The sequence below is a fragment of the Stenella coeruleoalba genome, assembly GCF_951394435.1.
Source record: "Stenella coeruleoalba genome assembly, chromosome: 1".
Lineage (NCBI taxonomy): Eukaryota > Metazoa > Chordata > Mammalia > Artiodactyla > Delphinidae > Stenella > Stenella coeruleoalba.
In genome coordinates this window covers 9,565,037-9,580,539 of record NC_137169.1, presented here as the reverse complement: position 1 = coordinate 9,580,539, position 15,503 = coordinate 9,565,037, and the positions used below count along the sequence as shown (strand labels likewise).

General features: G+C 42.6%; 1 protein-coding gene across 7 annotated transcripts in view; it reads right to left on the bottom strand.

Moving 5' to 3' along the window:
- Positions 1-15,503, bottom strand: part of VPS13D (vacuolar protein sorting 13 homolog D) — a 244,855-nt gene that overhangs the window by 76,635 nt on the left and 152,717 nt on the right. For 5 of the 7 annotated variants that reach the window (XM_079912392.1, XM_079912393.1, XM_079912394.1 and 2 more), the window contains 2 exons: positions 12,285-12,419; positions 10,952-11,119 (listed from right to left, as the gene is read on the bottom strand). In XM_079912392.1, coding sequence (XP_079768518.1) covers positions 10,952-11,119; positions 12,285-12,419 — 303 coding nt within the window. Of the gene's footprint in view, positions 1-3,410; positions 10,271-10,951; positions 11,120-12,284; positions 12,420-15,503 lie in introns of those variants that run through there. The other 2 variants (XM_079912396.1, XM_079912398.1) reach the window with 2 other exon arrangements.

Here is a 15,503-nt window from a genome sequence, read left to right as displayed (position 1 = left end):
ACAATAAAGTGTTATTTCCCCTTGGCCCCCACTGCACTTATCTCGTGAAACTGCAAAGATTTTGCACAGATCCCAGCTACAATACTTATTCCCTCTGTATTATGCTGACTTACTTCTGATCTGGCTTACCTGTTCCACATACCTCAAAAAAATTTTTTTTTAAGTTTTACTTTTCTTAGTATTTGCCACAGAACTGAGCACCTAATTGACAATGATAAGTGCTTGTTAAATGGATGTTTGGGACATGCACAAAATGGTTAGTATTTTCCAAGGAAAAACACGGTCACTGCCCTAACGGAAGCACAAAGTGCTCTGGGAATTCAGAGCGGGGAGGATCTTATAGGGATCTGGACGGGACCTTACACACTCAGAGCCATTTGGCCAGAGATGGGGAGAAGGGCATTCCAGAGAGAGGAAAGGTTATGAGCAACAGTGCAAAGATGAGGGGAGAACAAGCGTGACCAGGGAAACAGAAAGGACCCGATGGCCAGCTTTCTGCCGCTCTCTCTCTCTCTTCACTTCACTTGACTTCCCCAATTTGGCTCCTAGTTTTGGGGCTCATCTCCACCCTCCTCATGTGCCTAACTAGGAAATTTCCTTGTTCTTACAAATGGCACAGGAAGGCTCCCCTGCTGGTATTTAATAAAAAAGAAACGAGAAGCTGTCACTGCCATTTGCCTATGTGACCTAAGTGCGGTGTGTCTCTGCTACCATTTACTGACCAGTTGGGCCTCCAAGTCACCACTTCAGGACATGCTGAGCCCCCCTTAAGAGTCAGGCCTGGACATGTCATCGTGTGGCTCTGAGGAAAGCCAAGGCAAAGCCAGACTCTCACCCCTTCTGGAGGTGCCATCCTTCTTTCTTCCACGGTCTCTCTTATTTCCACTCACCTCCAGCAATGCAGAAATCACTTATTGGAATGTCCTCATATAAGCTGAAATTTTTCTCCCTACCACCTCCGCTCCACAAAACATGCTGCTCTAAGAACTATTCTCATCATGCTTTCTCTTTGTGAGCCCCCAAACATTTCACGTACATAGCACGTGGTTAATGAATGAGTCAATAAGCCTCCTTAGGGAAAGGTACATTTTTCTCCCCCCATGTTCTCTGACACCCCCTCTGCAGGAAAGGTGTGCTAACACGGCTCGCACCACACCAATTACCGGAAACCCGAGTCTCAGGTGGAGATGTTGGTTTCCATAGTATCTGGTAAGATTCAAGAAGTACTGCCCAGCAATATTCTAGAAGTCAGAGGCCAAGGAAGGAGCCCAGAGCTCTACCACTTTCTGTTTGGCCGCCTTGGGCAAGCTGTTTACTTCTGCTGGGCCTCGGTTTCTTCCTGGTGGCGGCGGCTGTTGCAGGGGCAGTAAATAAAAGCGTCACCTGCTTTCAGGCTTATAGACGGGATCAGAGATATCAGTCCTTCATCAACAACTGGAAATCAAGACAGATATCAAGTGGCATTATTATTATCCTAATAAGGGATTATTAAATTCTAGTGAGTTAACCTTACTTCTCCTTTTCTCCAAGAAGCAAAGCCCGGGTCAGGCCAATAGAACTAATCAACCACAGAACTCTCAGGACAACACACCATCCCCAGCGCTCTCCATCCGGCTTCTTAACTGCAGCAACGGTGTCACTAAGCATCTGAAAGCCAATGTGCCAGCAGAACTCAGAGACATAGACACCTCTACAAAATGTGAAAAGCTGTATTTCCGAGTAAGGGGAGGTGAGCAAGGAAAGAAAAGGACTTACTGGAGAGAATGAGTTTATATTCTGCCATCAACTGAGAGTGGGAAGGCACAAGTCTCCCTACTTTCATGACCTCTGTGCTGAAAACCAAATTTTAAAATGACACCCTCCTTGCTGAGAAACACTTAAAGTAGCGAAGTTCAGTAAACAGCTTAAGGAAATTACAATGCGACGTGTACATTTAGAGGAGGCTGGCTCTTGGAGCACACACCGAGGTGGCCCGAAGCTCTGGTGTGCTCCCCCGTCAAAGCGGAGGAAAGGCCTGAGTGTGCAAATCAAATTATTTATATCTGAATAAATCTTGGGTTAAGCACATCAGGAGTGTGAGAAAGTACAGCCAGCTTCCTCAAACGATTTTAAGTCATCTCTGTTTCGTTAAGGGAAACTCAACCTTTTTGTCCCATTTCAATCCTTTTACACAAGATTAGGGATTCCCCGATAGTAAAGATTAATTCAGCAAGACTGGAAATTACAGTTGGAAAATCCCAAGGTCCAACACAGAAGGGAAAAAAAAGTTGGGAATGAATGGAGCTTCAACTGCTTGTGTTTTAGCTTCTACAATGGCTTGGGTTTGGTAGAGGGTTATGTCTGAGAAGCTGCATTATGTGGAGGAAAAATATACAGACTCCCAAATCACTTGCTCCTAAAACTTAGGACTCCAATACTCGTTATGAAATTTCAGTCAAGGTAACTGACCACTGTGGTCTCATTTTTCTCATCTGTAAAACGGAGATAATCCTTCCTTCCTTATAGGGTACACGTGAAAATTAAACGAGATAGCATCTGTAAAGCTCCTAGCCCTCCTTACCTGACATACAGCAGCCACCCAATAAATGGTGGCTACACATCCTTTTCTGACTTTTAAGGATGATATTCCAAGGAATCCCCTATTTCTCCTAAGAAAACACTTTGATTTAGCTTTTCTTCAAGATGGAGAGGGACAACAATTACAGGGGAGAAAGAGGTACAGAAAACCAAAAGGACCTTCCAAACAGAGTGAGTGTTCTGACTTTTTACTGCCAAGAATTAGAATTTGATTTGTTCATGTGTTTATAAAAATGAGTTACAGTTTGTCTCATTTCAGCTTGTCACAATTTTTCAAGAAAGGCCGAATACTGATACGAACAATACTGAAACGCAGAAAAGGGAGAACTACCACATCTCTGGGGTAACCAGTCAACCCAAGAAAAGCCTGAACATATTATTCTTTTACTCACCATGTTTACACTAGGGTAGAAAACCACTACTCTTTGGGGGCCACAAATATTTCCTGTCTTTTCAATTTAGCAACTGAACATACTTTTCCACCACCATAGACTGCAGTGTAGGAAGACAGAGTGAATTCCTCTGAAACATGAGATGTTTGGTCTAAGGAGATAACTAAAGACCTGACTCTTAGCTGAACTACTACTAAGAAATGAAGACAAGTTCTAAACTTTTCCAATCTTTCTGTTTCAAAAACAGAGAGTCAATGGTGGTGTCATTCCCTGCTACTTCTGGCCGAGCTGCTCAATTAGGGTGGGACAAGAGGACAGCTAAGCCCCACTCACCAGGCTCCTTCATGAGCAAGGCTGCTCAGTGGAACAAGGTGGGGACTGCCTGGGAATTCTGGCCACTCATGGGATTCTCATGCCTCCACTTCACCCGCCCGCCCCCGCCCAACACACTTCCAGTTCCCGCAAATATTTGAGGTTTGACCAAGTTAGGATAGGTCACTGCTGGGTCATTCAGCATCTAAAATTTGCCTCTAACCAAAAAGAGCTCAGACTAAGAGAATCATTTTAGTATTCAAGGTTATCAGAGGAAAATAAAACAAAAGCTCTGCTGCCAAGAATTTGAGTCATTTCTCTACATACAACAACTTCAAGGCACCTCCTCTTGGCTGGAAAAGAAATCCCTTGGGTGACTTATTTCGGATCAAAGTCTTTCTGAAAATAGAAAACTCTACATTTTCTAAGGGATAGATCACTGTCTGAAGTGAATTTCATTTAACTTAAAGTTTTATGCCAACTTAAATACACTAAAACCCCAGTGCTTATAAGAAGGCATTCACCTCTTAGTTGCTTATAGGTACATGGAAAAGCTATTATGGGGATATCAGCTCAACTATAAAATGGAGCAGTCATACATAATGACAAAAACAGATACAAGTCATAAATTGCCTTTTCCCCTTCGGAATCCATGCAGGCAGGCACTCCAGTACATTCTTTTGTGCAAAGATAAAACTTTTGCCTTGAATAAACAGTGGCTTAGTCTCATTTGAGCCTTATAAATAGACTGCCTACAAAACAAATACAAACAAATGCTGTTTATCTTAAACAAAAGGCAGATGGACTCCTCTGCCCTCAACCAGGTCACAGTATATATGATAGGAGGCTGGCCAGTGGCAGGGGCTGGCTGAGAATCCCTGCGTGCAAGGACACGAAGTCAGTTTCCACTGGATCACTGCTATGCCCCAAATCTGGTTTCCTGGGCACAAAGGGCCAGTGAAAGGTTCTCTCGGAAGGGAAGTGGCTCCTCCACATATGGTACCCCAAACAGAGACCAAAGAACAAAATACCATCTAAAGTGCTAGCTAGGTTTTCTACTGAACTATGCAAACAGTCTCAATTTCCCTCTCTCTCTTCCTCACTTAACTTGCTTGTATTTATCTTCAGACGATTTTCCTAAAAGCTATCGAAATTCATTCTGAGTCGAGGCAGGGCTCTTTGCTTTTCTCATTGTTGTTTTTATTTTTTAACATATAAAGGAATGTCTAGAACAAATCAAGCAGTTAGCAATATCTCCAAAGTGCAACTGAAAATGAAAATTCAGACGCCATCGCATAAGATCAGGTGCTGGCTCCACAGGTTCCTGGTTGACCCTGGGGAAGTCACCTTACCTCTCTGGGCCTCAGTTTCTTCACTTATGTACTGGGGCTAATACTGCCTGTCCTATCTATTGACCAGGTTATTCTGATGATCAAATGATATCACATGAGTAAAACCACATTTGCAATCACAAAGGGTCTTACTGTCTATGAAGGAGCTGGTGACGGTCATAACTAATCCCACACAAGAATGACCACAACCAGCACAATTTCCTGAGGGCCTGCTTTGTGACATAGGTGATGTGACAGCAGTCACCTTACAAGCTAACCAAGTGATGTCAAATAATAAGCTTCTGGTGGGAAGCTAACAGTAAGTAACTTTTCATATTCCCTATAGTGCCTGGAAGAAAGCCTCACACACACAAAGGAGAGACATCACAGAGGGGAAAAAACAAGGCCTCTAGAATTAGCTGGACTTGGTTTCATACTCTCCCTGTCATTTCCAGTTGTATGACCTTGAAAAAATTGTTTAACTTCTTTACGTCTCGGTTTCCTGATTTGAAGAATCGAGATTAACATACACAAGACAATGTACGTAAGGAGTCTATCACAAGGCCTGACAAAGAGAAGGTGCTCAATTAATGTTTATAAGTGAGTATGTTTTCCTTAATGAAGCAGGGAGTTTCAACCCTGTCCCTGCACCTTTTTCCTACTAATGCTCTTTGCACCAAGAAATATATGAAGCTATTAGGTCTTTATCCCATTCATAACAAACAAAACTGATTTAAAACAATAAAACAATGGCTAAAGCTATATAGGATAAAATGTATTAACTAAAACTGACAGAAAATTCGTATCTCCTTGACAAAAATTTAGATCTGTAGAATTTGAGCTGGGAAATCTGGGCTTGGTAGAAATAAATGCTCTAGAGCCAAAGAGAAAGAAAGAAACCTATCATACAATTGTAAAAGTTATCAGTAAAGCTAACCTTTAGTGAACAATAAACCATGAATTCTAATTCCATGAACAACAACTGCCTTTGATGAAAAACATTTAGTTGAAAACAGGGAAAATTATTAAAATATTTGCATTCATAAGCGTAGAGTCAAAACATAACTGAGATCAAAAAAGTACCGAAGATCAAAAGCATCCTATATCGCCTTGACAAAGACACAAAGAGAGGGATGGAAAGTAGGACATAACAGAGCAGAGGTTCCATTAGTGATGATCAAAAGTGCTCCTCTCCTTTGCTGGAAGAAATTAAGTACGCTATTGTCTTTCTTCCCTTAGGAAGACCAGATGACAGCTGTAGAGAGAAAACACTCAGATTCTACAGGGGCAGAAAAGAGAATGGAATCATTTGTTCTACTGTTAACATCTGAGATTTTCTTGGTTTGAAAAGAACTTTTTTTAATTTTAAGAATAACTATGTAATTTTTCTGTAAGTATATGAAAATAATCACAAAATAATCATAGACAGAAGGGAAATGAGAGCCTATCTAAGAGAGGAAATCTGTTCAATGAATATCTCCCCAATTCTCTGGCTTTCAAAGAGGTTAGAGGGTCTTGTAGATATTCAAATGACACTCAACTAGGGAAAAGCATGCTCTTTTCAATTCGTGCAGCAGAGGGAAACTGCTCCTCTGACATAGTTTTGGAATTTGAAATGCTGTGCTTTTCTTAAATAGATCATATTCCTAGAAAGGATTCCAGAGGCAATCATCCTGTCATGGCCTTAGGAATACGATCAGATCTTTGAGGGTCTACTCAAAGGGTTAGAGTCATTTTACCAAGATCCAGGCAAGAGAGTCATGGGATAAGATGCTCACAGCTTGGAGGCTAATCCCTAAATCATATCACCTTAGATCTGGAATCCATAAGCTGATTTCTGGGGTTTGGGGGAACAGAAGAGGCTAAGAGAAACAAAGGGGATAAAGGGCATAGATTACCTCCTAGTTCTGGTTCCTTGATGCTAATATGAAATAAATTAAATAACAGTTTAAAATGTAATGAGAAATTCCAGAAGTGGACATGGTAGACCTGAAATTAAAAATTTGCTGTGAATAATTCACAACATCTACCCACACACAGCTGAGACCCGCAGGTCTATCACCTTCTTATGTGACAGAATGAGTTCCCTTTTAACTTCTCGCTGGGTTTTTACATCTTCAAATCTTTTGCTCCTCAGGTCAGTGTGACAGGGGAAATTACCACCACCTTCTCATAGATTAGAAAAAAAAAAAAACATTCCCTCAAGATCAACAGAGAAAAAGATTATTTAAGTGTAGGAATGGGATTAGAACCCAGGTATTCTGACTACCAAGTGCCCTCAATGCTCAACCCTATGTCTACAATAATGATTTATTATCTCTTGGGAGGCATGAACCTCTCTGACAATCCAATAAAAACTTCAGATCCTTGCTTCAGGAAAATACACATATATACAATATTGATAATTAATTTCAAGAGGTTTATGGGGCTTCTCCACTACATTCAAAGCCTATTAAACCAAGGTTACAGGACTTCCCTGGTGGCGCAGTGGTTGGGAATCCGCCTGCCAATGCAGGGGACATAGGTTTGATCCCTGGTCCGGGAAGATCCGACATGCCGCAGAGCAACTAAGCCCGTGCGCCACAACTACTGAGCCTGTGCTCTACAGCCCAGGAGCCACAACTACCGAGCCCGCACACCTAGAGCCCATGCTCCACAACAAGAGAAGCCATCGCAATGAGAAGCCCGCGCACCACAACGAAGAGTAGCCCCCGTTCGCCACAACAAGAGAAAGCCCGCAGGCAGCAATGAAGACCCAGTGCAGCCAAAAATAAATAAAATTAATTAAATAAATAAATAGATAGATAGACAGCTAGATAAATAAATTTATTTAAAAAACAAAACAAAACAAGGTTACAGCCCTTTGGTCTTTGCAGCCAAGTGGAGCTGGCTGGCTGGGGCTCGGCGAGGTGCAGTTCTGTCTTGTCTGACCCCGTTCTTTAACCACTGGAACTCAGGCACTCTTTAAAGGGATACTTCCCACAGGCCAACAGTTGATTACTGTGGTCATTTGCACTTCCTTAAACTCTTCTTGTGTACACAGAAAAGCAAACAAAACATTCCCCCAAAGCAACATTAAAGGTCTGATTTCAACCCACAAAACTACAAGAAAATGGAGATCTTTGGCCAAACTGCATACGTGCAGAATCACAGATGACCTGAATGGGCATTTAGCTGACAGACCTGGCTTTTGAAGCTACCATTTCCAAAATGAAGTGGTAATTTTAAGTCTCTTTGTTTTCTCGTGATAGATATATGGACTAATTGTTATCACACACCCAGGGCTCCTGGTATCAAAATAAATTACATAGCAATTCCTCTGAGCAGCAGTCTGTGACGCCAATACTGATTAGCTCATTAAAGGCAAGAAAAAGCATGAAGAAGGACGCCGACCACATGGGGAGCAGGGTTCCCACTCAAGAAGCCTTGGGTCCTGGAAAACAGTACCCTTATGCAAATCCAACAACAAGATAAAGCATGATATCCAGCAAGACACAAGATCACTGCCACCCAGGCCTTCATATGGATTTGGGAGTGAGGGTGGAGGTAAGGAGTATGCTGCCCTTTCTTTCTGCTTACGTTATATTCTCATACTGACCCTCAAGGTTCAAAAACAGTTTTCCAGGGGAAACAGAAGAAGATGATGAATGAGATGTCCCCGAATGAGAGAGAATAAAGAAAGCGCCAACCCTTTTCACCGGGATGTTGCAGAGAAACTCTGGAGAAACCCACACAAGGTCTCACCTGTGTAGAGCTCACAGGCAAGTTAAGATCCCGATGTCTTCATTCTCATCCACAAGGGTAGCTAGAGGGCCCTAACAGCCAAACTGGCCCAAGCGGAGTGTGAATCTGCCACTCTCCGAGCCTGAGACCCTCCTCTTCTGTAGACTATAATATACTGGCTTTCATTTCAAGGGCATTAATGGTATCCTGGTGGCTAAAGTTTGTACATTTTACATTGATGTAAACCTAAGAGTCAAAGTGAAAACCCATTTCTCTTGTTCAGTTCATGTTTTACAAAGTTTTCATAAGGTCATATCTCATTTTATTCTCATAGTAAGCTATAAAGTCAGGGCATATTCCAGGCTCAGGAAGGCCTTCCAATAAACCATAAGTGCCTTCTTTTTTTTTTAATGAAAACAAAGCCCAGGGGTACAAAAATAGAGAAAGGAATTATAAAACCAAAGAGACTGTCCTATGTTAATTAGAGGGTTTTTTTTGTTTTTGTTTTTTTGGCGGTACGTGGGCCTCTTACCGCTGCAGCCCCTCCCGCAGTGGAGCACAGGCTCCGGACGCGCAGGCCCAGCAGCCATGGCTTACGGGCCCAGCCGCTCTGCGGCACGTGGGATCCTCCCAGACCAGGGCACGAACCAGCGTCCCCTGCATCGGCAGGCGGACTCTCAATCACTGCGCCACCAGGGAAGCCCCTAATTAGAGTTTTAAAAAATTAAGTAAAATCTTTAAACTGAGCATCACAACTAAAATTTTTTAATTGAAGTATATCTGATGTACAATATTATATAAATTACAGGTGTATACAAGTAAATATTTTAACTGCATCTGTTTATATCAAGTTTAGTAGCAAAAGAACATTGAGGAATCTGTGCCACTTTTATGTTGCTGTCAGGGGTGAAGGTCCAAGGGCAGCATACGCAATGATTCCAGGCAGAAATGTGCACACTCATTCAGACTATGACCCGGAGTCCATTTCCAAACCATGATTTAGAAAGTCTCTTGCCTCTCTACCTTTCACCGTTTCTCTAAAAGTTAAAGAGTGTTGCCTATTTTGAACCACAAGCCAAACAGTACCTTTTGTTCTGGTTTAATGTAAGTCCAGCAAAGGCATACATCTGAGAGACTGTGGGTTCCGTTTCAGATCACCACAATCAAGCGAATGCTGCAATAAAGTGAGTCACACAAATTCTTTGGTTTCCCAGTGAAGACAACGTTAAGTTTACACTACACTGTCGTTAAGCGCACAACAGCATGATGTCTAAAAAAATAATGCATACGTCTTAATTTAAAAATACTTTATTACTAAAAAATGCTAACCACCATGTGAGTCTTCAGCGAATCATAATCTTTTTGCAATATAACATCAAAGATCACCGATCACAGATCACCATAACAAATATAATCATAATGAAGAAGTCTGAAATATTTCAAGAATTACCAAAATGGGACACAGAGACATGAAGTGAGCAGATGCTGCTGGAAAAATAGCGCCTACAGACGCGCTGGACACGTGGGGTCGCCACAGACCTTCAAGTTGTAAAACACGCACTATCTGCGCAGCGTAAGAAAACGAGATCTGCCTGTATTGAAAAACCTGATCTGACTTAAGATCCAGCAGCTCTAGAAAAGAGTCTGGAAAACAGGAATAAATTCCCAACTTACACACATTATTACCAAGAATGCTATGCAACAGAGAAATGTTGCCATTCAACTCTACCTCCTTACCTGCTCATCAAGATAAATTCCTACGTGGCACTTGAAAGGCTCTCTACGGTGAAGCCACCATCCTAGTGGCCACGGCACAAGTGCACCTATGACTTTGCTACAACAACGCTCTATGGTAGACAAGCGGGGAGCACAGGCGCTCTCCCAATGCCGGTTCATTCGTGAAAAGGTCAATCTCTAGAAGGAAACTCTGTCGAGCTGACAGGAAGGGAAGGAAAGCAGAGTTTTTAGACGCCTTTTGCATGTTATCAAACAGCAACCCCCCTTCAACTACGTTCACCTTTTTCCAGCTTCACATGTAAAATCAGCTCCTGCCAAAAATTAAACTATGGAATAACAAGATGTCCACCAAACAGGAAGCCAATGAACAAAAAAGCCAGCTACACAGCAAGACACAGCAGAATTACACTGCTGTCTTTCCGCTGCTGGACTCAGATGACTTAAAGGCTTGCTTCGCTCTAGAAGGCCGTACCACAGTTTGGACTTTATCCCGTGAGCTGTGGGTAATAACGGGTGGATATTAGCTGGGAGAATGGCACGATCAAGTTCTATGTTTTATAAAGTGAGTTCATTCTGGCGGCATTGTGAGAGCTGCGGTGGAGTCAGGGGGCAGGAGGCTATGGCAGTGGGCGAGGGAAGAGACAATCACAGCCTGGATGAAGGCAGTGGGAACGGAGAGGAGGAAGGGGAGAGAGTGCAGAGGAGCACTTGATGGCCTGGGGCCGGGTTACTGGAGGTGCGGGAAAGGCAGGGCACATGGGTGATGAAGCCAAGGCCATGTATGTAACTTCTCACAACCTATTAACTCTAAAAGAAGTTACAGTAATGTAGAGGACTCCTGAGGCTAATTACAATGGAATTTCACCTCTATTTCCTTACCTTGGCAGCAGAGTTTGATACTCCGTGTGTAACATTTCTGATAAGGCCCCCAACATTTCCATACTTTATCAGTCCAGTCACCCCTTCAGAAACATCATTCAAAAGCCCCATGGGATTGCCGAGGAAGTCCACTGATCCCAGGATTCGAGCTGCCTGGCTGAGGAGTTCCTGTCAAACAGAGCAGGGAAAGAAGAAAACCAGCACCTGTTTATATTTGCAGATCGAGCATCCCAAGCAAAAAGGTTAGAAATCTCTCTTGTCCTCCGTTCCCACCAACACCAACAATCACACTTTAATTCTCATCAACTGTGAGCTCCTGCCCTTCGTGAGCTCTGCCCTAAACCTCTCCCAATACTCTCAGTACTCTTATACTCTTCGAAGCCATTCAGAAGAAAAAAAAAAGCTATGAAACAGGTAAGACTCTTTACAAATACTTATTAGTATATATAGCACACTCTCCTTTCCACCGCTCTACAAATAGGGAATTAGCCAGCAGCGGGGAGAGTTTGAAAAGGAAAATGAGGGAGGAAGCAGACCTGGAGACCCCTCAGAGACCCCTCAGAGTCTGCCGAGCGGGTGGTGCATAGAGTGGGCACGTTCAGATCTACCCAGCAACCCCCCCACTTCCTGTGTGCTCCCGCTGCCTGACTCCACAGTCCAGGGATATCCGCTATCTCACTCTCCTCACAGTGCAGTGGAAATATCACCGGTGAGGGAGGTCAAGGAAGGAAGCAAAGAAAGAAAGGGGGGAGATAGGAGGGAGGAAGGAGAGAAGGGAACACGCATAGGATACACTTTAACTCTGACAGCAAATAAATTTGATATGATCTTGACCCTTCTAGTCATCGAAGAGTACGTCTTGGCTTTAGATTTTGGTCTTTGCAGTCTGGATAATAAATACAAAATGGAAAATATCCAAACTTGATAAAAACTTTTTAAGTTCAGCTCTAGGGCAGGATTTCATAGGCTCCAAGAACACTGATGTGGTCCCTGAAAGTAGGCCCATGCCTGGCAAACAGGGTTCACATTCACAGTCTTTTGCATTGTCATGAAAGCCTCAATTAAACCCTTAACATTGTGACTGATCTAGTGGAAGCCCCTGAGACCAGTTCTGAGAGACAAGATTATCCGTTCATAAATCAGATGCACTGTCTCAAGAGTTTCATGATGTGTGTGGACTTCATGGGCTGTGATGTGACCCATAACACAACAATCAGAGCTGAAATGTTCATCTGGGTTGTCAATAGTGACATGTCAGTAACCAGAATTCCCAAACAACTAAAACAATCATTCTGCTTATGCTCCAGCCACTAAGTACTGCTCCAAAGCTCACCTCCTGGAAATGTTTGAGGATATCATTGATGATGAATTCCTTGGTCTCATAGGGATGTACCCGAGTGAATGGATCCAGATTAATCACGGCATCTTCAAACCGAATCAATGGAAATCCCAAGGTGCTTTTGAGGGCCTAGTTAGGGGGAGAAAGGCAACGATATGCTTTAGCCATGTGATGGCCTTCCAGGGTACTGTAATTCTGAATTCCATGAAAGCTACAAGTCATGTCAACTTTCCAATGAGAATCAAGGTTATGATATTCATAAATAAGGATTTTCCCCTGTAATTACAAAAGTAAAATATTAGGAATATACAAAAAAAATATATAGATATATCACTCAAAGTAACATATATCACATAAAAATAAACACTCTTAGCTTCACAGCACAATCTTTCTGGTCTGTTTTGGATCTGTATGTCACGTTCTACTTTTTGACTGAAGCATACCACACATACGGAAAGGTGTACTAATCAAATGTACGGTTCAGTGATTTTTCTCAAAGTAAACACAACCATGTAACCACCACGCAGACCAGAAAGTCGGTTATTATCCCCAACTTGGAAGCACCACACCACCATCCCCTCTTTGTGGACCTCCCATCAAGACCCCCTCTTCCCCTAAGGTAACCAGTATGCTTTTTTAAAAAAATAAATTTATTTATTTATTTATATCGGGTTTTTTTGGCTGTACTGGGTCTTTGGCGCTGCGTGCAGGCTTTCTCTAGTTGCGGTGAGCGGGGGCTACTCTTCGTTGTGGTGCGCGGGCTTCTCATCACGGTGGCTTCTCTCATTGCGGGGCACAGGCTCTAGGCATGCAGACTTCAGTAGTTGTGGCACGTGGGCTCAGTAGTTGTGGCTCGCAGGCTCTAGAGTGCAGGCTCAGTAGCTCCGCGGCATGTGGGAGCTTCCCGGACCAGGGCTCAAACCCGTGTCCCCTGCATTGGCAGGCAGATCCTTAACCACTTCGCCACCAGGGAAGCCCGTGGTAACCAGTATCTTGACTTCCAGCACCACAGCTGAGTTTTTCCCGCTTTGAATTCTATCTAAATGCAATCATCAGTATGGACTTTATTGTATGTGGCTTCTGACATCAACAGTAAGTCTGTGAGTCACTAGGTTGCTGCACACAGCTGCAGTTTAAACACAGCTGTCAGTGCTACACAGTATTCCAACATATGAATCAAACTATTTAACCACTGCTGTTGATGGAACAGTTGTGCTGTTTCCATTTTTTTGCTATTATGTATAATGCTGCTATGAACATTCTTGGACATGTCTTTTGGGGCACATTTGTATGCATTTTTCTTGACTATCTACCTGGAAGTGGAACTGCCGGGTCATAAAGAACATACACATTCAACCTTATAGCCTATGCTGCCAAGCAGTTTTCCGAGGCAGCTGAACCGGCTTACTCTCCCTGCAGCCGTCTATGAAATTTCCTGTTATGCTACATCCTCACCAACACGTGGTAAAGATAGCTTTTTAGAAATTAATTAATTAATTAATTAATTTATTTTTGGCTGTGTTGGGTCTTTGTTGCTGCGCGCAGGCTTTCTCTAGTTGCAGCGAGTGGGGGCTACTCTGTTGCGGTGCGCGGGCTTCTCATCACGGTGGCTTCTCTTGTTGCAGAGCATGGGCTCTAGGCACGCGGGCTTCAGTAGTTGTGGCACACAGGCTCAGTAGTTGTGGCTCGCGGGCTCCAGAGCGCAGGCTCAGTAGTTGTGGCGCACGGGCTTAGTTGCTCCCCGGCATGTGGGATCTTCCCGGACCAGGGATCGAACCTGTGTCCCCTGCATTGGCAGGCGGATTCTTAACCACTGCGCCACTGTGGAAGTCCCAAAGATAGCTTTTTAAAAAACAAATATTCTAATGGGTGTGTAATGGTAACTCAGTGTGGTTTTAATTTCCATCTTCTTGTTGAAGGATGAGATTACGCACCTGATAATACACACATCAGCCTCGTGGATATACTTTTTTGTTAAGTTCCTACTTGAGTCTTTTGCTCATTTTCATAGTGGATTGTCTGTTTTTTCCTTATAGTTTTGTAGGAGTTTTTCTTATACATTCTGTATACAAGTCTTCTGTTTCATGAATATACTGCAAGTATCTTCTCCCATTATGGGACTTGTCTTATCACTCGGTGTTTTTTGATAGCAGACATTCTTAGTTTTAATGAAATCCAACTTAACAATCTTTCCTTTATGGAAAGAACTTTCTAGGTCATAGTTAAGAAATTACCTACACTAAGGTCATAAAGATATTCCCATATGTTTACTTACAGAATTTTTATTGTTCTACTCTTCACATTTAAATCTACAATCTACCTGAACGTGATTATTATATATGTTCTAAAGCACAGATCAAGAAGCATTTTTTCCACATGGGTATCTAATCAACTGAATAACATTTATTGAAAGGCCATCCTTCCCCTTATTGTAGTACAGGGTAACTTTGTCATAAGTCAAGTGAATGTACTTATATGTGTCTGTTTTTGGATTCTCCTTTGTGTTTCATTTTGCCCTGCCTTCTGTCAATACCACACTGTCTTAATTACTATAGTTTTATAATAATTTTGAAGTATGTTAGTGTAAGCTCGCCAACTTTGTTCTTTTTCTTCAGAACTACCTTGGTTACTCTTTGCACTTTTCATCTCCAAATAAATTTTAGAATCAGCCTGTCAATCTGCCACCAAAAAAATTGCTAGAATTTTTATCAAGACTCCATTGAATCTATAGATCAATTTGAGAAGAAATGACAACTTTATAATATTGAATCTTCCAATGTATTAACATGGTGCACCCCATTACTTGTTTAGCCCTTTTAAAATTTCTCGCAGTAATATTTAATTGCTTTCTGTGCAGAGGTCTTGTACACACTTTGTTGGATTTATTCCTAGGTATCTGTGGTACAGTAAAAATGGCCACAAATTCTTTGCATCTTCTATCATTAGCAGAGTCTATTTCCCCTTCGCCTGAATCTGCACTGACCTTATAACTTGCTTCAAACAATAAAGTGCAGCAGAAGTAACGTGCAATCTCTGAGCTTTGGCCTCAAGAGATCTCGGAGCTTCTGCTCCACCCTTTTTGATGTTTCCACCATGTGAAGAGGCTGAGACTAGCTTCCTTGAAGACGAGAGACCACGTGGAAGGGGGTCTACTGACAGCCAACACCAAGCGCCTGACACGGTTGTAAGGTCATCTTATATACCCTTTGGTCT